At 41.5% G+C, this 27,982-nt stretch overlaps 2 protein-coding genes across 4 annotated transcripts in view; both read left to right on the top strand.

Moving 5' to 3' along the window:
• Window positions 1–27,982, top strand: part of LOC146675695 (protein TANC1-like) — a 407,338-nt gene that overhangs the window by 179,324 nt on the left and 200,032 nt on the right. The gene's annotated exons all lie outside the window — the stretch shown is intronic.
• Window positions 16,798–27,982, top strand: part of LOC146675702 (protein NLRC3-like) — a 33,503-nt gene continuing 22,318 nt past the window's right edge. For 2 of the 3 annotated variants that reach the window (XM_085400620.1, XM_085400619.1), the window contains exons 1-2: window positions 16,798–17,084; window positions 17,226–19,017. In XM_085400620.1, the coding sequence (XP_085256746.1) occupies window positions 16,877–17,084; window positions 17,226–19,017 (2,000 nt within the window). In that variant the 5' untranslated portion in view covers window positions 16,798–16,876. Of the gene's footprint in view, window positions 17,085–17,225; window positions 19,018–21,132; window positions 21,676–27,982 lie in introns of those variants that run through there. The other variant, XM_085400622.1, reaches the window with a different exon arrangement.

The raw sequence follows: 27,982 nt of genomic DNA, 5'->3' as shown, positions 1-27,982 counted from the left end.
TATTCAAAACATTGCTGCGTAATTCAATTATTAGTCTTTTATTTTTGTTTCTACAGTCATCACTTCTTTTGCTCAATCAGCTGGAAACCACTTCTAATTCACTATTTTAAACCTGCTTTAAGCTTCTAATCACTGGTTGGTCCTCCCAGTCTCTTTTTCCTTGTCACAAAAGTCGCTCTATTGTCCTGCAGCTTCCTGAGTTATTCCTCAGCTTCAGCCTTTAAGTGTGTTAAATCTACACCATTCAGCATTTATGTCATGTATTCACATTCATGAGTGTAAGCATGTCTTCATTGCGTGTATGTTGTGTGTTCATATTAATATTGAGTGTAAGCTGGTCTTCATTGCCTCGATGTGTTTTTATAATCAGATTTAATTCCTGCATCTTTGCGCTGAACTGTGGATTCAAACTGTCTCACTTCTGATTCTCTCCAAAAACAATTTCACATGTGACAATTTCTACATGTGTGTTTTCTATTTTTCTATTCATTTATGTATTATTAGTTCATTTATTTCTTTATCTCTCTCTCTTACTTTTTTTATTTACCTTTCTGTTGCGATGCTCTGGATGTTTCTAAACCCCACAAATGCAGTCTCACTGTTCAACCCAATTTTCCTATGCTGGCATCCTGGCAGCTGCACGCTTGACTTTTCTCAGTTCATGGGCAGTTATTTTGCGCCTTGGTTTTTCCACACGCTTCTTGCGACCCTGTTGACTATTTTGAATGAAACGCTTGCTTGTTCGATGATCACGCTTCAGAAGCTTTGCAATTTTGAGACTGCTGCATCCCTCTGCAAGATATCTCACTATTTTTGACTTTTCTGAGCCTGTCAAGTCCTTCTTTTGACCCATTTTGCCAAAGGAAAGGACGTTGCCTAATAATTATGCACACCTGATATAGGGTGTTGATGTCATTAGACCACACCCCTTCTCATTACAGAGATGCACATCACCTAATATGCTTAATTGGTAGTAGGCTTTCGAGCCTATACAGCTTGGAGTAAGACAACATGCATGAAGAGGATGATGTGGACAAAATACTCATTTGCCTAATAATTCTGCTCTCCCTGTAGACTTTTGTCTTATCGCCTTAACCTCCATGGTCTCAAATTCTTTAAGGATATAATTTCTTTTAACCGGATTAGGGCAAATTTCATTTATCAAAATATTCCTGATCACTTTGTTTGTAAACCTGCTGTCACCAAATTCAACTCCAGCTATGCAGAGCTGCCTCAGTCCAGGAGAAATTTTAGAGTGCACAATATCTTCTTTTATCATTGATCTCAAAGGGACTGGGATGGCTTTCACTGGGGATTTATATCTCTTAGCAGTACATCTTACATCAAATTTCTCACAAAACGTCTCATGTTTTAGTAAGACCCCATTATCATCCATAAAATGAGCTACAGCCCAAATCCCTTTAGATCTCCATTCATCCACGTACACAGATTTCCTACACAAACGGATATACCTGTTGTTCCATATAGGGGTGTTGTGAGGAGTAAAGCTATGTTTATAGATTAATTTCCAGTAGAGACGGACCTGCTGATGGAAAGCTGAGAGTTTAACAGGTAACGAACTGCAATCAAAGTCACAACGTAACAAAAAGTCTATTCCACCCATTTTGCCAAAAATCACATTGGGAATAATGTTCCAAAAGGAATTTTTGTTCCTAATGAAAGATCTTAACCATTTCAATTTTAGTACACCATTCATAACATCAAAGTCAGTGGCATTAGCCCCACCCTCTTCATAATTCTTAATCACATCATTTTTCTTTATATAATGACATTTGTTCCTCCATATGAACCTAAAATTAAGAGTATTTATAGATTTAATTAGTTTTGGAGGTATGGGCAGAGAAAAGGCTGGATAGATGAGTCTGGACAGACTGTCCATGTTGGTTAGCAAGATTCTCCCAAACAGAGTTATGTCCCTTTGCAGCCACATGTTTAAAATTGACTTACACTTTTCTATATTGGTACAGATATTCTTATTTTCTGTTGATGTCTTATCCTTGCAAATTACAATGCCCAGATACTTCACCTCTTTTTTGATCTGCATATTATTTATTGCTTGCAGGGGACACTCATGCAGAGCTAGAATTTTGCATTTATTAATATTCAGCTGTAGGCCAGAAGCTTTGGAGAAATGGTTGATCGCCTGCAAGGCTAAAGGAATCTGGTCCTCATTTTTTAGAAACAGGGTGGTATCATCTGCCAGCTGACTGATTATTATCTGTTCACCCATCACAGTTAACCCCTTAATGTGACTGTTTTTAATCAAAATAATTCCTCTGACACAGAAGACCTACATTCCTGGTTTAATTCTTGCTGTCAAAAAATCATGGACTCTGTGGCTCCTTTAAAAACCAGGCAGCTTAAGGCTAAACCTGAGCCTTGGTTTAATGAGAGCAGTCGTGCTGTTAAGAGGGAATGTCGTCGAGCAGAACGGAGGTGGAAAAAGGATAAACTGCATGTATCATTTCAAATTCTCAAAGACTGCTGGCATCGCTACCAGAACACTGTTAAAGAGGCAAAAAGGGAATATTTTGCAAATATTATTTCTTCCAACTGTCATAACCCACGTGTGTTATTTAGGACCATTGACACTGTTCTTAATACTCCTTTGAATGTCTGTTTGGAAGTTTCTCCTGAGATTTGCAATGATTTTCTGAACTTTTTTATTGAAAAGGTTGTCACCATCAGGGCTCTTATCACAGCTCCTGACTCTGACCCCTCTGTCTCTGTCCCTTGCGCTGCTGTTTTCACTCAGTTTGAGCTTGTGACGCTCTCCTCTTTAGAGGATGTGGTTCGCCATATTAAGCCCACAGGTTCCCCACGGGATCCTGTCCCTCCACAATTCTTTAAAGAAATTTTTCCTAGTATACAACAGTATGTCCTTGACATTATTAACAGCAGTCTGTCTTCTGGTGTGGTTCCTGCAAATTTCAAACATGCAGTAGTACAGCCACTGCTTAAGAAACCTGGCCTTGATCACACAGTTTTAGCGAACTATAGGCCTATTTCCAAGCTGCCTTTAGTCTCCAAGGTTTTAGAGAAAATTGTTTTTAGTCAACTGAAAGATTTTCTAGATGAAAATGGAATCTTTGAGGTTTTTCAGTCAGGTTTTAAAACCCTTCACAGCACAGAATCTGCATTACTAAGGGTTTTTAATGACATCCTTCTGGCATGTGATTCTGGTAACCATGTTGTTCTTGTCTTGCTTGACCTAACTGCTGCCTTTGACACAGTAGACCACAATATTTTAATTTCTCGATTACATGATGTAGTGGGTATTGGTGGCACTGCACTCAATTGGTTTAGGTCTTATTTGTCAGATAGAACTTTCTCTGTCAGCCTTCTCGGTTACGAATCGTCTTCTGCTCCTCTGTCATGTGGTGTCCCACAGGGCTCAATTTTAGGGCCACTGCTCTTTTCTCTGTATCTACTGCCTCTGGGTTCTATCCTTAGAAGGCATGGGATCTCATTTCACTGTTATGCCGATGACTGCCAAATTTATTTGACACTAAAACGCAAGGATGCCATCTCCATAAAACCTCTCTTGACATGTCTAGATGACATTAAAGCTTGGTTGGCTCGAAACTTTTTAAATTTTAATAAAAAGAAAACAGAAGTGTTGGTGTTTGGACCCAGTGGTCCCTGTGAGTCCTCCTCTGTTGTTTTAGGATCCCTGGAAGTCTATTTTAAATCTGTTGTTACTGACCTTGGTTTTAAGTTGGACAGTGATTTTAAATTGGACAACCAAATCAGAGCAGTGGTGAAGTCCAGTTTTTATCATTTAAGGCGACTGGCAAGACTAAAATCTTTTCTTTCGAGGCAGCACCTTGAAACAGTGATCCATGCTTTTATTTCTTCCCGCCTGGACTACTGTAACTCACTTTATGTGGGGGTCAGTCAGTCATTGCTCTCACGTCTGCAGCTGGTTCAAAATGCGGCTGCACGACTCCTAACAGGAACTCGAAAAAGAGAGCATATAACCCCCGTGCTGGCCTCTCTGCACTGGCTGCCTGTGTCTTTTAGAGTTAATTTTAAAATTCTTATGTTTGTTTTTAAATGTCTACACAGTCTTGCCCCGCCTTACCTCTCTGAGCTTCTTCATCCCCACATACCCTGTCGGTCTCTCAGGTCAGCTGACCAGCTGCTCCTGGAGGTACCGAGATCCAGGAGGAAGCTCAGAGGGGACAGGGCCTTCTCTATTGTGGCTCCAAAATTATGGAATAATTTGCCCATGCATGTTAGAGAGGCCCCTTCACTGTCCACTTTTAAATCACGTCTTAAAACCCACTTTTATTCCTTGGCTTTTAACCTCAGTGAGACTTAGTTTCTTTTTTAATGCAGTAGTTATTTAATTAATGATTTCACTCTTCTTTTATTTGTTTTTTATTTATATCTCATGTAATTTTATTTTACAGTTCCAATGTACAGCACTTTGTGTCAGCTGTGGTTGTTTTAAAGTGCTTTATAAATAAAGTTGATGATGATGATGATGAAAATAGACAACAGCTCAGCAACCATGATGAACAGAAGTGGTGAGCTGCTACATCCCTGCCTTATCCCTCTATTAACCTCAAACCTTGAACATGTACCATGTTCTAGCAAAACAGAGCTGTTAATGTCATTATATAGCATCTCTATAACATTGATAAATTCCTCTCCAAAACCAAAAGACTGCAGAGTTTTTAATATGAACGTATGTTCAACTGAGTCAAATGCTTTGTAAAAATCCAAGAACAGGATGTACCCTCTCTCTTGGATTAATTCACTGTATTCAAGGAGATCCAAAACCAGCCTAATATTGTTATGAATTAGTCTTCCTTTCAAAAAACCTGATTGTGTTTCACTGATAATGTTTGAGATGCCTTTCTTTAGCCTCTCAGCTACAGCTCCAGACAGGATCTTATAGTCAGTGTTTAGTAAGGTGATGGGTCTTAAATTGTCTAAAATTCTTTTATCCTTACCCGATTTAGGGATCAGGGTTATCAGCCCTTGTTTCATGCTCGGCATCACTTCTTTTTTCTCTATCGATTCCTTTAATGCATCAAACAATAAAGTTCTTAGGTCCTTCCAGAAGAATTGATAAAAATTAGTAGTGAGTCCATCTGTCCCTGGGGACTTGTTTAATGCCATTTTCATGACCACCAAATCCAGTTCCTCAATTTTAAGCTCTGAATCACACAGATCTTTGAACGGCTTGTCAATACATGGGATGAGATTATGAATGTTATCAAAGAAACTATCAGAATCAGCTGCTGAATATTCTGAGGAGTACAATTTGGAATAAAAAGTGAAGACTTCTTTTCCAATCTTTCTGAAATCTTTACATTCAGTCCCATTTATCAACAAGCTTGAGATTAGATTTCTCTGCTGTCTGCACTTTTCCAGCTTACTAAAATATGATGAGTTCTTTTCACCTGCCTCAATCCACTTGGCTCTCGATCTTATAAAGGCACCCTGGGCTTTCTCTAGGTAAAGATCGTCTAATTTAGTTTGTAACTCCATCAATTTATTCTTTTCTTGCACGTTTAGTTTTTCTTTACTACAGCACTGAGTTATTTCACGAAGTAAATTACTTTCATATTCCCGTTTTTCCCTGTTCAGTTCTTTGCAGAATTTTATAGTGAATTCTCTGATTTTGAATTTAATAAGTTCCCATTTCTGTATATTACCCACTACTGAGTCATCATTTTTTATATCTGTAATTTTATGTCTAATTTTATCACAATACTTGTCCTTATTTAAAAGGCTGGCATTAAATTTCCAATATCCCCTGCTACTACGTTTCATCCTTGTTGGTTCTAAGACAAGATCAATGAAACAGTGATCAGATAGGGGTGCTTTGGAGATTTTAGATGGTGAAGTACACCTCAAAATGTCATCGCTCACTAACCAATAATCAATTCTTGACCTGCTTTCTCCATTAGGTTTAAACCATGAATAATTCTTAACTCCAGGATTCAAACTTCTCCAAATGTCTGTAAAATTATTATCACTAGAAAAGTTCTCAATAATGTTATTCTGTTGCCTCCTTCCTAAGCGAGGAGGCCATCTGTCCATCCATTCATCTGAGGTCATGTTCCAGTCTCCTCCTACTAGGATGTAATCTGTGGGGTACATAACTTTAAACTCTGAAATAACATTTGTTAGATTTTCCAATAGACGTTTATTTTGACCTTCGTTATTATGTCCATAAAGATTTGTAACAATTAGAAATATACCTTCGCTCTTCAAGCTGCAGTTGACCAATGACCCTCACTATCAGCTTTATATGTTATAATCTCCCCTGGGAACTTATTAAAACAAATCGCCACACCTCCAGATCTGTTAGATCCACGACTGAAAAGAATCTTGTCTCCCCACTGATTAGCCCAAAAGGTAACATCGGCATCCACAGAGTGAGTCTCTTGTAAAAACAGACAGTGACATTTTTGCCCCTTGCAAAATAAAAAAAGTGCCTTTCTCTTAACAATTTCCTTCAAACTCCGAACGTTTAATGAACCAAAAGAAATTTTTGAGTGAACCATAATAAGAGTATGCTAAGAAAATAACTTTTTTTTAAAAAAAGAAAAGAAAAATATATAAACATGAGTTTAAATTGTAACACTTGTCACCAACTCAGTGACTAATAACCTTTAACTTTAAGTAGAACTCTTTTGTCCCATTAATAATATTCCACTGTATACAGTCTTACATCAAGTCTTTCATTCAACGTCGATGATCCTCCGTCCTTCGATGTATCCATGAGGACCCCGGAAAAAGGCCCGTTTCCCAGCCCGTCTGGCTTGTTCAATTTGCGGCCACAGCCGCCTCCTCTCTTCCCAGTCCTCCCGCGGCAGTACCTCAGCGAAGTGGAAACCGCCGTTCTTACAGACAGCCGAATCTTTGGTGCGACGCCAAATCTCCTCTTTCACGTGTCTCAGAGCAAACAGAATGATGATATGTCGGACCTTGTTCTCAATCTTCTTCCCAACTCTATGCACCACATCCACAGATTCTTCAAGCTTTGATATCATATCAGGTGCGATCTTGCCAAGAATTCCAATAACCAGCGATCTGACACCTTCATCTCTTTTCTCTTCTAATCCTTTAATCCGGAGGCACCACCTCATTTTGTACCTTTCTTGCTCTCACACTCTCTCCTTGAGATCGTAGTTATCTTTGGTCAACTGCTCGTTTCGTCTCTCCAACTCTTTAACCTTTTGTTTACATTCTTTCACCTCCTCCGAGTTGAACTGAACCGCTTTGGCTAGGCTGGCTAGCATCGTACTAGCTTGCTTGCATTGCACACTCAGGTCAGCTAGCTGCTCGTCCACTCTTTTTTCAAGGTTTTTTCTACGTAGTCATGATCCGTTCCTTCTCTGCTGTCTTCCTTTCCATCACATGGCGATGTTGTTTCTTGTTTTTTGAGGTCGAGTTTGAATTTAGCAGGTTTAACTATACTTGGGGCAGTCATTTTACTACTTTCGAGTGGAAACAATAACGAACACAAAGTAAATTCTGGGACAAGTTCAACGAGCTCCTAATTCGTGCGACTGCTCAACTCGCCATCTTGCGCCACCGTCTCACTACTAGATGAACTTGTGACACACATCTGCAGCAGAGGCTGAGTGGCTGCTCTCACACCTGGAGCATCCAAATCGACCCACAAACACGTTGAAAGATGCAATGCCATCAATGTGGATTGTCAAGACTGAGAGACCTCTTCCCTCTGACCCCTCCCCAAACCCTCAAACCCTCCTACCCACCTCGACATACAAACTCTGTGTGGCTTCACGTGTTCTGTTGATGTTTACATGATCGAAATAACTTGAACACAAACACAAACAAACAAAGAGGAAGACCGCACCGGAAGGAAACAACTACAAGTCCCAGCATCCTCTGTGTTTAGGGAGCAGCAGTGAAAGTGAAAGCAGGAGGAGGAAGGTGGAGCTGAGGCAGGTGAGTGTTAACATGAATATGTTTCTTCTTATGACATAAAATAATTCCACGCTGTTCGTGTCTGTGGGTGAAATGTGAGGCCGGTCGGCTCCTCTGAGCGCTGGTTTCCTGTAAGTAGAGAGGAAGTGAGTTTAGCTGAGCCTCCGTTTAGTGTGAGAGAGCAGGAGGAGAGTGAGAGCTGTGCTGAGGCAGGGTGAGTGTTAACACCGCTCTGACATTACTGTGTCTCTGTGGCGGGAACAACAGGCTCCGTCAGTGGAGGCAAAAATAATCAGACTTTGGTTTTTCAAAGGAAACAACTTTATGTCGGAAGTTCCCGCACGCTCATTGGATAACGATGTGTCAATCTCGAGCTATTAGCCAATGAGCGTGCGGATTCACAGAAAGACCCGCCTTTATCACGGGACTTTAAAAACTACAATGGCGACAGAAACTCCGTGAGTGGAGTTCAGGGTGACGTTATGAAACTGTGACGTTTGAGCCACTTCCCGTTGAACGTGAAACTGATGGTTTCTGGTGTTTGGGTCTGTTTTTCTGTATTTATGCAGATAAAGTGTAAACTCAGATGAATTATACCATCAAATGTTAAAGGAAAATATCAGGATGAGTGTCTGTGAGCTGAGAAGGACGTGAAGCGAGCAGTTTATCCCAGAGCTGAAGCTGCTCTGTGTGCAGAGATGAGCTCAGATTCCTGCTGTGATTGATCAACAGTCACAGAAATGTAGACTTGTAGTTATTACTGCAGTATGGTCACAGCAGATACTGATAAACATGTATTATGAGGATGGATGATCAAGTTTCTCACTCTCTCCTTTAAATCTCAGTTTTTTCTTCTTCACAGTTTATCTGTTAATTTATTAATGAATAACACTGAAAGAGTTTCTGTTATATTTCCCCTTGAACATCAGCTTATTAGGGCGGCATTAGGAAATAGCCCCCCTCCAAAGAATGAATAAATGAATGATGATAATAATAAAATGATTCAAAAGCAGAGCTCAGAGTGGTAGAATGGTCAAACATGGATCCACGGGTGGTTCAACTGCATTTGGTGACGTGACTAAAGCAAATCTTTCAAATAATCCCACCATCAACGGGATGTTGTCTCCTTTACTACGGTTACTTTACTTGGTCACCGTGTGAATTTCTTTGAAATGAACCAAATTCTTTTATTTGTTGGTTGTTGCATATTTAACCTCTACAGTCAGGAAAGGAGGAGATGAGGCCTCAACAATGTTGGGTTGTAGCTGTGGTTCAGGTTAGAGTGAGTGTCCATGGAATAAATGTAAGTCAGTGAACTGGAAACATGACTGTGTTCAAACTTTGTTTTCCTTTTTATAATGAGTCTAATCAAAGGTGGACAGAAGTATCTCCACTGTGACTTTTCTGTGTCACCATCAGAGCTTCTGCACAGTGTTTCTGGGGCAGATAACATTGCAGCATTATGGAGACATTATGGAGACAAAAAGAAAAGCGTCTGGACTTCTTTAAGTTAAACTTAAAGAAATCCAGACGCTTTTCTTGGACTGTTGGTTTCAGTGTTTAGTCTCATTCACACACTCCCTCAGACTCTTCACACACTGATTTGCTGACATAAACACACTCCTGTGTGCTTCACACACACACTGAGGACCATCTACAGACTGTGAGCTCCGTCTTCTTTGTCTTTGGAGCCGAACTCTGACAAAGTTAGGAACAAAACTTTCTCCAGCGTGTGAACTTTCCTCCTAGACTCAGTCTGAGCAGTCAGACCACATATTTCTACAGCAGCACATGAAGGTGTGGCTCACACACACACAGGTGAAGGAAACAGCTGCAGTATTAAAAACTGCTTCACTGTCTACAAATATATGAACTGAATGTTTCTTTCAGGCTGTAAAAACCTTATTTATCCTCCATTACAGTCCTGCATTCAGAGCATTACTTCTGTTATATTAGTACATGTATTTTATTCTGATGAACACATGAAACTCTGAGCTGGATTGAATCCATTGAATCAGAGTCCAGGACTCAGACTAAACACACTGAATGTGTCCTGAGCTCGGCCGCTGTTCCACAGTAACTGCTGTCAGAGTCACTGTTACTGAGTTAGCTTGGCTAGCAGAGCAGCTAGCAGTTAGAGTATGAACTCTGTAAGCAGTCAGCTCGGTCCTGGACATGGTTACTGACATAAAGCTGCTCTCTGCAGCCATGTTTGACCTGCTGCTTTGTAGGACTACAGTAATGGAGGATTTGGAGGCTGAACTGGGCTCTGTGACACTTTTTGTAGTGAACTGATGAAAGCTGCGTCTCAGATGGATGTTAGTCCAACACATCAGACACGACCTCTGCAGCTCTCAGTTGATGTGCACATGAATGATTTGTGTTTCCTCTGCAGGTGAAGGTAGAAAGTGTGTGTGAGCTGATGTGAATTGAGCAGCATGGATCAGTGTGAGGACAGAGAGGAGGGAGTCCCTCCCTCTAAAAGCACTCTGTGTGGGGAACATGAGAGCCAGACCAAAGCTCAGAGGTGAGATGACCATCTCTAACTGTCCATGACTCTTCTCCATGTCACAGCTCAGCACTCACATCACTGCTCCATCATTATTCACACTCATACCTCTGTGTGTGTTGTTTTAAAGCCCAGAGCTGTGGGGCGTACCAGGCTCAGCTGGACATAACCCTGAAACTAATCCAGAACCTGGACCTGAACCCAGCTGTGTTTCCTTAAAGAGCAACAGGTCGAAGGGTTTTGGTGTAAACTTTAACAAAAGACTGTTATGTGACAAAGAGTAAGCACATTATTTTTATGAGATTGTTCATCATGTCTTTAATTTAATATTTCCAGTTTTTCCTTCCTGTCTCATGAAGCTGTGACATTTATTCTTTTTCTTTTAGGATCAATAAGAGGCCAGAATCTCCTGGACCTGAACCCAGCTGTGTTTCCTTAAAGAGCAACATGTCGAAGGATGTTGGTGCAAACTTTAAAGGCTGTTCTTCTGCTGCTGAGAGGTAATGTGTGTCTAGATGTTGTTCCTGACTCTGTATTTTTGAATAAATCCTCATGTTTAATATCAGCTCAGCTCTTTTTCACACATTTCTATGTTGGTGTGTGAAGCGGTGTGTGTTGGAGTGTTTCCACAAACACAGCAGTCAGAGTGGAAAGAGTGGATGTTGTAGGAGGTGTTTGTGTAGTGAAGAGGCTGAGTGTCTGTAGGACTCCAGCTGCTCCAGCAGGTGTCTCCTTTGTGCTTTGCTTCAAACACAGTGTAGGGAGGAGCTTCCACTCAGGTCTTTCAGGTGTTGCTGGATGGAGGAGGACAAATAGTTTTTCCCTTCAGTGACACTTCAGCAGCTCAATGTTCTGGGAGATGTTTGTCTTTATGAAGGTTTATGGATTCTTGTTCTTACTTTGGTGAAACTGAGCAATACATTTTCCATCTAACATTTAAAGTAAATTTCCAGGTGAATAAAAGATCTGCAGCTGCAGCCTCTGTGATGTTTCACAGTCTGAAAGTAACAAATTCAACCAGAGTTCAAACAAAGGCTTAATATACGTGTGTGTTTGATATAATGCCAACAAGTACAAACAGGTGTTCTTACAGGTCTTAATCACAGAGCTCTGATAAGTCTGGTGACTTTCACACTCAGCAGTTTTGCTGCCTTTTATTTTATATTGGCCTTTTTAAAGCCCTTCAAAGTCTCCCACATTCATACAGAGCTTTTAACACCAAACTCCTTTACAGTCCTTCTCCTCTCACACACGATCACACGACTGATTTGTCTGCAGCAGCTGTGTTACTGCTAGTATTTTATTATGTGTGTAATCTCCTCATATTGTTCCTGTGGTTTAGTTTGACTTCCTTCTGCAAACTCAGCTGCTCTGTTGCTGATACACGTCTCCATGAATATGATTGATCAGATGCTGTCAACACCATGTGTTTCATGTGAGCGCTCAGCTGAAACCCTGGGTTGACTTATCGAGTTAATAACAAGCTTCACGTGACTGTGAATGCTAAAGTGAATCAGATAAAGGAAAGAGACCCTGCTAATGTTGGACTCACTTCTTAGTGTAGATCCCAGGAGGAAGTTCAACATAGCCATTCTTTGTGCTAGCTCGACCAAACCTGAGACCACAGTGCAGGATAATGATCATCATCTGTCTCTGTCAAGGACATTTAAAATCCACAAATAACAAACATAATTATATTTGATCATTAAAAATGATGATTAAACAAAGTGTCAAACATACTTAAGTAGAAGGACTGATGTTTGTGTTAAAATACCCTCTTAAAGCTGAAATAATGATTCAACTTCTTTACTCAAGTAAAGGTAAAAGAGTACAGGCTCTGAAATGTACTCACAGTATTAAAGTAAAAACGCCATCTTTGAAGGAAATTTCTGCCAGTTTTTGTGCAAAGTTCCCTGAATTTCTACCTCCAACATTAATATGAGAAAATTATCTGAACTTTTATTCTAATGAATTTAATCAGCTTGAACATTTTGTAGCACAAAAGTAGAAAAAACCCAAAGGGAATCAAAAATAGCTCCGTTTGCTGTTGCCTGCATTGTAGATGGGCGGCTTTGCCTCAACACCTAAACAGGAAAATGAGTTTAGTCAAGTATTAAAGTGGGATTGAAGAGGTGAGGAAACCAGAGATCAGGTGTTGTGGTGCAGCATTAAGATAAGATGGGGCCTGATTATTTAAGACCTTGTATGCAGTGTTGGGTAAGTTACTTTAAAATAGTAACTTAATTACATTACTAGTTACTTCTCTCAAAAGTAACTCAGTTACTTCAAGTTACTCGTTATTTTCAAAGTAACTAGTTACTAGGGAAAGTAACTTTGGTTTTACTCAGAATTCTCTTGTTAATGTGTTGCTTCCATAACTTTGCCAGTCTTCTAGCTTGCTTACTTGCCACAGTGCACTGTGCCACCTACCAATAGAAAGGAAAAGATAATGTGCATATTTCCACGAGAGAAATCCCACGCCTGGACCGTCATTGACTGCTGCCATGATTCTAGCCTACGTCACAGCGTCATGTGCGCCTTTTACATCCAACACAAAAACTGCAGTCGTGGTGCTTTGATTGTACTCAGAACTTGGAAATTCTGCCTTCTGAATAGGAAGATGTAGGTAACACCAGACTGCAGATGAGCTGCATACAGGGCTGGACTGGGACAGAAAATTGGTCCGGGCATTTTGACTAGAGACCAGCCCACCATTATAGGAAAAACATAAAGCCTTTGAATGAAAACAAACGCTGTTGTGACAGTGATGTACACTGTTTTGATGGTATATATGCATCAATCTATCAATCGTTTGTTGTAAGATTCAGATAATTATTTTTTAAAAGCTAGACATTTTAAATGAGAATAAGAAAGAAAAGTATTTCCTTGTGCCCACCTCTCCCTGTTAATGCCCTACATGCCCCCCTGGCAACACTTTGCTAGATCCGCACCTGCACAGTTACCAGCTGTCAGCTACCTAAAAAAGGATCCTGGTGTTATTTGTCTCTCAGAAACAGTTCATAACTTCCCTTCAACTAATTCATGTCACCTAAAAGGTAAACCTGTTTCTCCATCACCTGTTCAGCTCTGATGATCCAGTAAGGACATCTCCTGGTTTCATCTTCATGTTTCCCTCTCACCAGATAACCAAACCGATATCATGACCAGCAGCTTTACAGCTGTGGCTCCATCAAACATCAGCTGATACTAGAAATTAATATTAAATAAATTCTAACAACAGCTGATCAAGCTTAAAAGTGCTGCTGTTGTTTACCGCGACATCCGCTGGTTTCCTCTTTCTGGCGCAAAGTGAGCGATAAACAAACAAGAGAGCCGATCAGCTGATCATTGATCAGTTTTCATGATTGAAGTAGAAACGGGAGAGGGAGGGGGGAGAATGAGAGAAGAAGAGGCAGCTGTGCAGCAAAGACACAGAATAACTCCAGCTTTGTGTCTTTTTCATTGTAGCTGAATTACGGGACAAACTGATCCTTTTCACCTCAATAAGAAACGCGTAATATTTTCTCTGAATACCAGACGGGACGGTTGGCAACTCTAATAACTTATGAACAAAATAAAGTTCAACATCATTAACTTCATAGCACCACCCAGCTGTATAGAAACTCCGTCATGCTAGCTAGCACGCAGTACGGAAAAAGTCAGAATAACGAAAATAAACTCCACCTAAACTTGGTTCATATCTGACCCAGAGAGACTGCAGGTCATAACTTCTTACCTGAAGTTCAGTTCACACTTGGACCGGCGGCCGCCTCGGGTCTCTTTTCCTTCTGCGTCCCCTTTCCTTCATCCACCTGCTGGCCTCCACCACTTGCTAATGTTACTGAATCTGTGGAAGCTCCGCGATAGCCACCACACGAAGTAACGAGTAACGACCCTATCTAAATCTCAGTAACGACTAACGCGTTCCTGATTTTGGCATAATAACTAGTTACCGTGCTCGTTACCACAATAATAACGTAGTTACTGTAACGCGTTACTTAACTCATTCACTGCCAGCCATTGGCAGTGAATGAGTTAAACCCATTGACTCATGCACTGCAATTGACGGCTATAGATGTCAATGGCAGTGAATGAGTTAATAACGCGTTAGTCCCAACACTGCTTGTATGTGAGGAGCAGGATTTTGAATTCTGGATTTAACAGGAAGTCAATGAAGGGAAGCCAAAACAGGAGAAATCTGCTCTCTCTTTCTAGTCCCTGTCAGGACTCTTGCTGCAGCATTTTGGATCAGCTGAAGGCTTTTCAGGGAGTTTTTAGGACATCCTGATAATAATGAATTACAGTCGTCCAGTCTGGAAGTAATAAATGCATGAACTAGTTTTTCAGCGTCACTCTTTTTAGCATTTTTTAACAACAAGCTTCTATCTATTAGGGCTCTTGTCTCGCCGACTGCTGCCTCAGATCAGAGTCTTTCTCCTGTGTGCTCAGCTGTCTTAGAGCAGTTTGATCCTGTCTCCCTTAATGACTTGACTGCGGTAGTTTGTAACCTAAGATCATCACACTGCCCCTCTGATTGACTCCCCCCAACTACTCTTTCACAGATTGTCAGGTTGGAGATCGGCCTATAATTAGCTAAGACAGCTGGGTCTAGGGATGCTTTTTAAGTAAAGGTTTAACTACAGCCAGCTAGCGATGGGTACCGTTTAGATTTGAAAACCTGCTAAATCAGAATCAGTTGCTGATGACGGCTTTTTTCTTTTCCATCAATCACGTATAATCTTAACTCAAAGTGAACATAGACTTGATTGAAGTAACTCAGATCAGCCAATTCAAAATGCTAATTCAATCAACTCTGAGTTTATTTCTAGACTCAGTTTGTTGGCCCTGCACCTTAAAACTATTCCCTGTTTGTCTCTCGTGTTTTTTGGATATTGTTTTCACATCTTATGTCACGGCTAGCGGGGCGAGCCATGTTGAATTTAATAAAGGACCCAAGATGCCGACACTGCTGTGAAGTGAGTGAGCTTTATTGAAACGGTGAAGTGCAGTGGAGATGGCCTGTGCAGAAGCTAAGATAACCTCTACTGAAAAAACTACAAAACTAACCTGAAACCTTAAACGGAGACACGGGGAGACAACACAGACGAACCAGCAACAAGCAGGAGAAAACAAAGGGCTCATATACACAAAAGAGCCATCAGGGAATGAGAAAAGGGAGACACAGCAGGATTCATTGGACATAACCAGACAAGGGGAAGCAAAAGTAGACACACTAACATAGGACATGGCCTTGTCAAAATAAAACAGGAAGTGAACACAGAGACACAATACTAACACAGTACAGAGGGAACACAGAAACCAAAACCTCAGAACTAGAAAATCTTAATCAGAATGAAATTGTAACAAAAGACAATAACAATCAAAACAAAACCACTGAGTCCACAGACTCGGGACATACATCGGCTCAAACTGTGGTCATAAATATTTTGTACTTGTAAATCAGACTGTGGAGTTGTGAACTGAGTTTTGTAACATTGTGAAACAAAATATCTGGAAAGTTCATGTTTTTGCGTTCATTGATTTGTGTGTGTAAAAATGTAAAAATGTAATAAATGTAAGAAACATTAGAACTACTTTTGCTGACACAAAGTTTGGCGAGCACTGCAAGTTGTCCCTTTAAACCAGTCACTGATATAAAGAGAGCACCTTGTTCCAGGGCATCTGAGCATGGAGGGAAAGCTTTATGCAGGAGATGGTAAGAGCTGTTGGGACTAAAGAAACTGAGCAGAAAACTACAGACATCTGGAAACTGAGTTGTTAATTCTCAGTGGGATCAGCAGGACTAGCAAAGCTCCACCATGACAGTCATCTGATTGACTGAACCCATCCAAACATCACTTCATGGACCTTTAGCTTGTGTCTGTGTGTGGACAGACATAACACGAGCTAATTATACATTACTCCTCCACAGAGTGGACCAGCAGAGAGCAGAGGTTTCCACTGGTCAGTCTGCACAGCAACATCAAACACACCTGGACTCTGTGGTTATGGTTTGTAGTACTACGTTTACATTTGTTCTTTTCAGTCACCTCTATGCTGCACTTTGTGGACCAGAGGATTGTCAGTGTGTCCAACATAAGTCAGAGTTTGGGCTCCATGATTTCAGTCAGATTGGGGTGACTGTAGCTCAGGAGGTGAGCAGGTCAGCTACTAGTTAGGTTTGTGAATCAAACCCTGGCTGGCAAATGTACTGGGTAACGTACTAAACCCAAGCTGCCCTCTGATGCATCCATCAGAGTGTGAAAGAAAGTATTTAAGCATAGAACAATGTGCTTGGTTGAATGAGGCATGTTGTATAAAATGCTTTGTGTGCACAGAGTATCAAAGAGAGCTATATAAGAACCAGTCCATTTACCACTGGGTAATTCATATAGTCTTCTTTTCCAGCGGCTGGAGGACAACATCACCATGTTTGTGAAGAACGAGCTGAAGAAGATCCAGAAGCTTCTGAGTCCAGATCACCCAGAAACTTTAAAGAGCCAGATGGAGGATGAGGAGATGTTTGAAGGTGAGGATGAAGATGAAAGAAAGAGCTGCAGAGAAGCATTTCTGAAGATCACACTCCACTTCTTGAGGAGACTTAAGCAGCATGAGATGGCTGACCATCTGCAGAGCAGTAAGAGAATTTCTCTAAAGACTGAATATTGATCTTTCCTAATAGCTCAAGAAATGGACCAATAGACATTCATCCTTTCAGGGTACTGAAAGGCTGTGATATTTATTATATAATATTTTTTTCTGATTTTCTTACCTTCAGAAATATTTGCTTCACTCCGTAAACGTGAACTTAAAGCCCAACTGAAGAAGAAGTACCAGTGTGTGTTTGAGGGCATCGCTAAAGCAGGAAGCCCAACCCTCCTGAATCAGATCTACACAGAGCTCTACATCACAGAGGGAGGGACTGCAGAGGTCAATGAGGAACATGAGGTCAGACAGATTGAAACAGCATCCAGGAAACCAGACAGACCAGAAACAACAATCAGACAAGAAGACATCTTTAAAGCCTCACCAGGAAGAGACGAACCAATCAGAACAGTGCTGACAAAGGGAGTGGCTGGCATTGGGAAAACAGTCTTAACACAGAAATACAGCCTGGACTGGGCTGAAGACAAAGCCAACCAGGACATCCAGTTCATATTTCCATTCACTTTCAGAGAGCTGAATGTGCTGAAAGAGGAAAAGTTCAGCTTGGTGGAACTTGTTCATCACTTCTTTAATCAAACTAACGAATCAGGAATCTGCAGGCTTGAAGACTTCCAGGTTGTGTTCATACTTGATGGTCTGGATGAGTGTCGACTTAATTTGGACTTCAACAAAACTAAAATCCTGACTGAAACAAGAAAGTCCACCTCATTGGATGAGCTGCTGACAAACCTCATCAGAGGGAACCTGCTCCCTTCTGCTCGCCTTTGGATAACAACACGACCTGCAGCAGCCAATCAGATCCCTCCTCAGTGTGTCGACATGGTGACAGAGGTCAGAGGGTTCACTGACCCACAGAAGGAGGAGTACTTCAGGAAGAGATTCAGAGATGAGGAGCAGGCCAGCAGGATCATCTCCCACATCAAGAAAGCTCGAAGCCTCCACATCATGTGTCACATCCCAGTCTTCTGCTGGATCACTGCTACAGTTCTGGAGGATGTGCTGGAAACCAGAGAGGGAGCAGAGCTGCCCAACACCCTGACTGAGATGTACATCCACTTCCTGGTGGTTCAGGCCAAAGTCAAGAGGATCAAATATGATGGAGGAGCTGAGACAGATCCACACTGGAGTCCAGAGAGCAGGAAGATGATTGAGTCACTGGGAAAACTGGCTTTTGATCAGCTGCAGAAAGGAAACCTGATCTTCTATGAACCAGACCTGACAGAGTGTGGCATCGATATCAGAGCAGCCTCAGTGTACTCAGGAGTGTTCACACAGATCTTTAAAGAGGAGAAACAACTGTACCAGGACAAGGTGTTCTGCTTTGTTCATCTCAGTGTTCAGGAGTTTCTGGCTGCTCTTCATGTCCACCTGACCTTCATCAACTCTGGACTCAATCTGCTGGAAGAGCAAGAAACAACTTGGAAGGTGTTTCAAACAAGAAAATCTTCAAAGAAATACTTCTACCAGTGTGCTGTGGACAAGGCCTTACAGAGCCCCAATGGACACCTGGACTTGTTCCTTCGTTTTCTCTTGGGTCTGAAGACTAATCAAACTCGTTTGCAAGGCCTGATGACACAAACAGGAAGTAGCTCAAAGACCAATCAAGAAGCAGTTCAGTACATCAAGAAGAAGCTCAGTGAGAATCTGTCTGCAGAGAAAAGCATCAATCTGTTTCACTGTCTGAATGAACTGAATGATCGTTCTCTACTGGAGGAGATCCAACAGTCCCTGAGATCAGGACGTCTCTCCACAGATAAACTGTCTCCTGCTCAGTGGTCAGCTCTGGTCTTCATCTTACTGTCATCAGAAAAAGATCTGGATGTGTTTGACCTGAATAAATACTCTGCTTCAGAGGAGGCTCTTCTGAGGCTGCTGCCAGTGGTCAAAGCCTCTAAAAAAGCTCTGTAAGTTATAAAGTTTTTATTATTTAATTTGGTTGGTATGTTATGGAAAACACACTGCCATGAACCTCTGTTTTGTTTTTGTCAAAATCACTGTAATATAATCACTGTACCTTTATATACATGTGACTTGTATTAATGCTGCTGCCCTCTTGTGGCTAAAGTGTAATTATGTTATTGTTATTAGGGAGGATTTGAGAGTAAGGCTACGTTCACACTGCAGGCGAAAGCGCATCAAATCCGATTTTTCTGACCTTTATAAATCTGACTTTTTTGACCCTATGCGACCCATATCCGATCATGCTATGACAGTGTGAACGTCGCGAATCCGATATTTTCAAATCCGACCTGGGTCACTTTCGTATGTGGTACTGAATCCGATACATATCCGATGTTTTAGAAAGCGACTGCTGTTTGAACGGTCATGTCGCATTAAATCCGTCTTTTACGTCACCAACACAAGACAGACGCCAATTATCAGCGCCCGATAAGACATCGCGAACGCTTCCTGGCCATCCCGTGTAGATGTCAGTGAAACTGTTGGGAAGACAACGTTGGAGAAACGTGAACATTTTATTTGTACTGTATAATCTGCAGATTCTGACAGAAATCTGCAGCTATCCTTTGAAGCACCGCTCCTCTAAAACAGCAATAAGGATCATTATTAGGTTATCTACATTATTATGTAAATAACAAAATAACTTAAAGCAAAAATTGGGAAACGTAAAGTCCGAAGTCTTCATATTAAGGGTCATCTGTCAAACAATATTCTTTGCTCTGGGTCTAAACAGAGCGCGTTGTGTGTGAAGTCTTCTTTTGCGCATGCAAATGCACAAATGCGTCCTTCATTTCCCCGAATTTGAAGGATTCGTCGGGTGTGTCCTTCGTGGCCCACCATATCCCAGAATTCATAGCGCGGCCCAGCCAAATTTCAGCTGCCAACAATGGCGGCTGCTACTAAGTTTTCAAATTACTCTTATTAATCTTTCTGGGTCACAAAATAAACTTTTAACATATTTTCAGGCGAGAAAGTAGCTGTGTAAACTTCAAATATCTGCTTGGTTTATCAAGACATCGCATATTTGCAAAAGTGTGCCGACGTTTTCGGAGACGTCTGTTCCCCACCCGCTCGCTAGCAAGCCGGGGGGTTCAATGGTCACTCCAGCCGGCGAGAGCAGCGGACGCCCGGCTTCATCGTTTTCAGACCCCTGCTCTTTCACTACTCAGGTTAAACATGATATATAAGTCACTCGGATAACTTAAAAATGTAATTGTTTGCCTTTTTTCTGTGTTTTATTTGTTCCGGAGTAAATCGGTTTGGCTGAGATCAAAGTTCCTCCGGGATTTTCACACAGCTGAATAAACGTTAAACAGGAAACTGATTAAACAGAAGTGTGAGACGGTCGAGAATTTACGCCAGTGTCCTGTTATATTTTAGATAGCAAGGAGCAGACGGCCGAGTTTATTAAACTCCACCGAGACAGCGGTGACGCAAATCTGAAGGCTAGACCGTCCCATTTCACAGCCTCGCACTTCCAGCCTTTTCGGTCTTTGAAGGACCCGGCCCACGTAGACCACGAATACCGGGTCCTCCGAAGGATGCAGCCGACGTTTTGGGACACAGCCAGTGTGCGATGTTCTTTCAGTGTTGCACTTTGTAGACGCTCCCTGAGCACTGGTCTCACAGCCAGCTGCACATAGAGACCAGTGTTGTTAGTCCAGGTCAGAAGATGACTTGTTGGAATGAAAATGAGCTTGTAGTTTGTCTGCTTTAATAATGTGACTGGAAAAAGGTGTTGGACTTCAAATATGTCCATTTCTTTCACACTTCACCTTTAAAAGTGAAGCCTTGTGGTTCCTGGAAGGAAAAACACGACTTTTTCAAGTCTTTGTCCTGTTTTTATGATAAATGTACGACTTTAATGTGAAACATTCAGAGTTTTTTCTCTTGTTGTGTTTGTTTGAAGCTGCTTACTGTTGGCTTCAGCTGTTTGGAGTTTCCATTTTCTAAACTTCTACATTCTGAACCTTCTTCAGCTCTGAACAGATGATGAAACACTGAATGATTTCAAGCTCACACTTTGTCTAATAAACTTACATCTTTCATTCTTTATACAGATTGGAGAGCTGTGGTTTGTCAGAGATCAGCTGTGATTATCTGGCAGCAGCACTGAAGTCCAACCCCTCCCATCTGAGACAGCTGGACCTGTACGACAACAACTTGCAGGATTCAGGAGTGAAGCATCTGTGTGGTTTCCTGGAGAGTCCAGGATGTGGACTTGAAACTCTGGGGTCAGTCAGCATGTTTTAGTTGTGCTGAGATGAATATGATGTGAAAGTTGTGCTGACACTAAACTGCAGACATCAGGCTGATATTATACTGATCCACACTGAGGATCTTCATGGTAAAGTCTGTTTTCTTCTTCTCTGGTTTAGTCCATTGACTGCAGCAGAACAATGTTCACATTTCAAACCTTCAAAGAAGAAGAAAAATCCTCCACTGGATAATTCACTGTGAAACTCTCCAAGTCTTCATTCCACCTTAAAGTCTGTCTGACACTGAAATCCAAAGCAAAATGTGCGTTTGCTTTACAGACAGCAGTCCAACACAAACATACACACATCATCCAAAACACAGTCCAACATCCAAATCTCCTCCACTGCCAGCATGAATGATGGGAAAGAGAAGGAGGAACACTCTGACATTCAGGGTTAGAATGAGTTTCATGAAGCAGACTGTGAAGATCAAAGCTGCATTAGAAAGCTTACATGAATGAATGAGTGGACAGAAGTGGACAGAGATCATCTGAAGCACTTCAAAGGCTTTAAATCAGCACATTTCTCTTTATTCTTTATCAACTCTGTTAGTTTCTCTCAGTTTTCTGTGGAATGAAGCTAACAGCAGGCTAATAAGATGCTGACCAATAGGTTTCTATTAAAGGTTGTAATTTGTATATGAAAAAGTGCTTTGGCTCAGCAGGGATCAGCTTACAGGTAGAATACAGCTGCTGGATGGGATTAGCATGTCATAGCTATCTACCAAACTGCTAACTGGGGGATTTCAGGCCATCTATGGATCATTTTTGCTAACTGTTTATTCAGCTTAGGCTCACAGGGCTGCAGCCTGTGCCCTAGCTGTCATAGGGCAAGAGGCGTGGTCCACCTGCACAGGTGAGCAGTCCATCACAGGGCCAACAGAGAGAGACAGAGAAGCACTCTCTCACATCCACACCTACAGCCAATTTAGAAGCACCAATGAACCTAAGCAGCATTTCATTGGACTGTGGGAGAACATCCAACCTCCACAGAAAGGCCAACAAGCTTCAACCTACAACCTTCTTGCTTTAAGGCACTAGTGCGAACCACTTTCCCCCATTTCAGCCCAAATCCTGCATCTTCCTGTTTCTGACTCCAGGCCAGCTCCACTAACACTTTCTCATCAGACACTGCCACCTAGTGGAGGAAGTCTTAGTTCCATTTGAAGCTTCAGATTACAGTTAGTTCCTTTACAAAGAGGTGGAGGTGGTGGGGCCACAGCACCATCATCACTGAGTGCCATAGGACACTTAACCTTTGTTTCCATATGCTGGGAACTTCCTGTTGTTCCAAGGAGGACTGGAAAATGTGTGAAAATCTCCCAGTCAGTTCCTCACAGCACACTTCAATCATTTCCCTCCCACAGCATCAGGACCAGGGCTTTTTCTCTCTTTGGTCCCACTAAGAGATTTCCACACAAACACCTCATCAGTGGGACTCTCAGAGCTACCAGCCCTTTGCTACAATCACAAAGCTCTTCATTGAAATCAATGATATCAAAGCTGGAATCCAATGAGTCCAAGTCTTCTGCTGATTCAGCATCACATTCATCTTTGCTCCTTGTTCTGCATCCCCACCATGGACTTCATTCCTTTCCAAGCCAGCCTTGAGTGTCCTTTATTCAGCTCATCCTCTGCTTTACTTTTACACCTGATTTTAGCTGCTTTATCTCTCTTTCAACAAGTTTCTGTGCCTCAATCTTTTTCTTCTCTCCCTCATAACAAGACAGCTTCTTCTGCCTGAGAACATGTTGGAGTGATTTACTAATCCAGGGCTGCTTATTGGGGAAAATACTTCCTGTTTCCAAAGTAATCCCCATTTTTCCCAGAAAGAAATGTAAGTAGAAATCGATGATCTAAGTGAGAACATGAGCCTTTAACAATAGCAGCAAAATATCTCTCCAATCTCAATACTCCCTCTCTCGACCTCTGGAACACCAGAGGTCACAATACATTGTGTTGGGTCACTCCTCGGCCCACTCAGCTGCTTCCATGTCCATCCATGGCATCGTGGACATCGGGGTCACCACTCCCGCTCTGACCCTCTCTAGCCGTCCTCTGGCTCAGCAAATCAGACAACCTCATGTCCTCTAAGTGGTCCAGTAATAAACACCAGCTCCCCCTCGAGAACACTCCATGCGTAAGATTAGGTTTTTTCTGCGTCCCTCTCTTGTGGTCCATCATGCCTCGGGCCTCCAGGATCCTCACCCCCCTGTGGTCGCCGAGATCTTGTGTAAAGCAAACCAAACACCTTTTCCTGCACCTCCCTAACTTATCATCTTTGGGACTCTTTAATCAAAAGCCTGATCCTAATTATCTTCTTGACTTATTGACTTGTATTTATATATATTCTTCAACGTTACTCATCATTTTAAAACTCTTAAAACGCTGCTTTCACGTCCCTGCATGCGTTTCCTGTCGCTTGCCTTATCTAATCATCAACATCCTGTACACAGAACTCTCGCTGCTGCAAGGCCTCCACTCTGACCTAGAATCTCCTTTCACAAGAAAATCATTATAAGCGCCTATTCTACTAAAAGATCCAAAAAAAAACAACCACTTTAATCAATTAAGTTTAAACATATAAGCAATTACTCCTGCATACATTTTATCATAGCTAAACGCTGCCTTGAAACAACTCCTGTGTGTTAACACTAACTTCATTTTAAAACTCACATTTCCTATGTTATAGCCTGTTTTTGGTACAGCCTTTTTATTTCATCTTGCTCCTTTGATGTAACAATACCTTCTCATTCTAGTTTATCAGACTTAACCAAAATATATGCTTTCCTTCCTTTGGTCCTTCTCTAAAGCAAGAAACTCCTATTCAGTTCCTCTTTTCTGTCACTTGTTACAGGGCCAGCTCAAGTTCAGTTAAACGCTAAATTAATTTGAGGCCTTTTGCCTGGAATCAATACTGTCATGTGTGTTTATGGACTCTATATGTCTGTAAGCGTGTGCAATCCTTCAATAACTCATATCATCCTCACAGTAGATTGGCTAATCATAGCGCTAGCCAAAGGCTCGTGACCCACAAGAGACGAATTGAGCCACAACTCCCTTAAAGGCACAAAATGCAATATGTATAAAAAGTCATTTCTACGTATAAGCTCTCCCCTTTATCCTAAAAATAAATCTATGTAATATCTGTATGTGTGTCTTCTATTCATTAATGTAATTGTCAGTTATTTTCTCTCTTTATTTTACCTTCTTTTTGTTTACCTCTTTGTTTGTGACGTGGACATCCCTAAACCATCCTGAGTTCCGGCTTCAATTTCAACCCAATTGTACCCTCTATTCTCGCAGTCGAACTCGTCTGGGCTTCACCTTCCCACTGGCCCCTGTGCCCTTCTCTTAGTGTCCTTTGTTGTCTTGTGATCCCCAGCAAACACAGTCTGTTTCTTCTCTGTTTCTTCTCCGTTGCTCTTTTCAGTATTTTCCTTTTAGATTAAATCCCAGCCTGGCAAAATATCCCATTCAGTGTCTTTAAACAGTTATGTCACACTGTTCTTACCAGCCTGCAGTTCACCGTGCATTTTCCATCACGTGCTTTTCTTCCATGCTGCTGCTGGTATCGTCAGTGTAGTTTCAGTTGCACTGTCTTTTGCCTGCTGTTAATTCTTGAAGTCCACGATGTTCTGTCGGTCTTCATCAGGAGATTAACTGTCCTATGAGCTTCTTCTCAGGATCGGGACAAGTGGGAGGTCAAGCTGTAAAATTTTAAGCCAAAATCTGGCCTGTTTTCCTCCCAATTCTGTTAATCAATGGTTTTGTACTCAAGATTCTAGGTTGAAAGAAGTCCACCTGTATTGACACACTAAAGCATACAATTAATATCCTTTTCATTTCTTTTCTTAAAACCTCCATTTGCTTCATCTGCCTGGAGTTTAACTCGTATGTTTCTCTCTCTGTGTGCTCACTTGTCACAGTCAGTTCCTTTTATGGGCATGCAAAGTTCCTGTCACACACACCATTTCCTGTCAACCTTGCAGCTGCTCAGAACCATATTTTCTGTTTCTATCTCTCCTGTTTTGTTTTTTTTACAGGCTAATAAAACTCTTGTTTTACTAAGTCTTGATCTAAAACAATTCACCCTTATTTCACGCACACACTTCTAAATATACTAAATTCTTTGCGTTTGTCAGATCGTCTCACACACACACCGCCTTTTCTCTCACACTTCCACTTCTGCACTCACTCTACTATCAACTTTCATAGTGTTATTATTATTTATTATTTTGTACAAATCACACCCAATCGCTCAAAACCTGCTACTCAGAGCATTCACACACTTAAACTGTGACAAGAGTTGAGGAATATACTCACAACACGCTTTCCTAAGAGTATTTCAGACATGCCTTTCATAATCAGAAAGAGCAAGTCAAAGAAAACAATTGAAACCTCTATTAATTCTCACAGCACACACATAGAATAGAAAAAATAAAACACACCAGCATTTATTGCTGATGAGAGGTTACTCCTAAAAGTAATATGTTAGTCTTAAATACCGTATTTCCCGGACTACAAAGCGCACCTGAATATTAGCCGCACAAGCTAAAATCAGGGGAAAATCCTGTTTTGTACATACATTAGCCGCACCTGACTAAAAGCCGCAGGTGTTTCAATGTTGACTTATCATATGTAAGAGAATATGCACAAAGGGAATTGTCAGGAAAGAGATGGCTGTTTGGAGACATCACTTTTATTAATATTTTGAAAAACAAGTTATGGGTACATATTTGCACAACTTTTTAGGTATATGTACAAGTAGCAGTAATTACAAGTACGAAACATGTATTGTGCTTCATAAATGAGTAACAAATGTAGTACATAACAATAACCTACAGCACACTAGATTCGGACTACCTTTTAGGCTCAGGTGCAGTGACAAGAAGAAAAGTCAGTCATTCACCACCATCTTCCTGCGCACTAAAACCACCAAAGTCCTCTTCTCCAGTGTCGGATACGAACAGGCTCAGGGTGGCTTCATCATCCACTCTCCGCTTCTCTCCTTCGTTGTCACTTACAAAACCAAAGAAATCCTCGTTGTCAGTGTCAGAGTCGAACACCCTCAGAAGGGCCGTGGCAGTGTCCTCTCCATCATGCAGCAGTCCAGCCCTTCGAAATCCGTTGGTGATCGTGGATGTTTTCACACTTTTCCACGCTGTCAGAATCCACCGGTGGAGTTGGGCATAACTTGCTTTTCGCAAGTTTATCGCCGCTCATCATCCACGCCTCCCTCTGAACGCGTAGCGCTACTTTGAAGTTTGTTTTTTGCGCTACTTCGTACGGCACCACGTTGCCTGGCGGACGGACATGTGACCAACATACCACTCTTGAACCCCGATCCTTCCGCCAGGCAACGTAGTGCCGTACAACAGCGGAACAAACAAAACAAATCCTCTTACGATATGACAAAAATCCTGGACAACCCATAGAAAAGCCGCACCTGACTAAAAGCCGCAGGGTTCAAAGCTTGTGCAAAAAGTAGCGGCTTATAGCCCGACAATTACGGTATATACAGTGCACTCACTATATTTATATATCAAAACTCAGTCAATTACTATACATTCACTACGGCAACTCAAAACTTTATTTATAGCCCTCTAATGAACATAAATGGCGTCTTAAACACACACTCAACAATGTTTGCAGCAGTATTTGTAAAACCAACTGTGGTTTAAACAGTTCACTGCTGACTAATTTGCATTTTCACACTCACACACACACAGTCTAAAAATAGCTCCAGCACTGCCTCAGACTCCTTTCACACAGAGATCTCTTATTTTATATTACAAAGACGTCTTATATTTACAACCACTGTCACATCTGTCAGCTTTAGCGCCTAAACAATTTCGACAAATTTAAGTTAACGGTCCAACCGATAAAGTCCAACTTTTTTGTGATCAATTAACCAGTATCTGTCCAACAGTTTCTGGCCTCATCTCTAAAATCCCTAACTCAATTTAAAAGCGTCAACCAACCCAAACTTTGCCTGAAGCTCTATTTTTGGCATTTCACAGCCAAGGCTTACCCCGAAGTTTTAAGTTAAAGTTACACGCCCGAAGTCCAACTTCTGCTGGCCAAAAAAGCGCAGACTACCGTTCCAAACGGTAAGGAGACTCTAACTCCTAGTTATTCTGGAGTGCCCCAAGCTCCACAGTGACCAACTGACTATCCCTCTTCGAGGACAATGCCTAAGCGTCCTTGGCATTGGCAAGCGTTACCTCTGAGCACTGCGCTTCCTATCAGTCCAACTGACGTTCTTGAATAATTTATAATACTTTGGAACAACAGTAAAACAGCCAAAAAAGTGTAAGACTGAAGCAGGTCCAACCTTATAACCAATACGGGCTCCACCCCAAACAATAACCAAATTCCCTAATATACTAAAATCACTCAGCAGTCCAACTGCTTTCCACGGTCCAACCGTATTAAATCCTTTAGCGGTCCAACCGCATTCAATCATTTTTAGCAGTCCAACTGCATTAAATCCTCAGTACTGTCATGAGATTCTCATCAAAATCAAAGCAGACATTCCCCAGTAATTTCAGTGAGTAGACTTTAATTTGTAATGTCCAATTTGGCACACTTTGGAAATAATTCAACAGGTAGTGCCTTACCTTTGGATAAGCGGCTTAGAACAACAATGA

Source organism: Rhamphochromis longiceps, linkage group LG3 (assembly GCF_057381845.1).
Source record: "Rhamphochromis longiceps isolate RC_006_pf linkage group LG3, R_longiceps_female_GT1.1, whole genome shotgun sequence".
Lineage (NCBI taxonomy): Eukaryota > Metazoa > Chordata > Actinopteri > Cichliformes > Cichlidae > Rhamphochromis > Rhamphochromis longiceps.
Note: the sequence above shows the minus strand (reverse complement) of the source record. Positions and strands in the feature narration are given on the sequence as shown.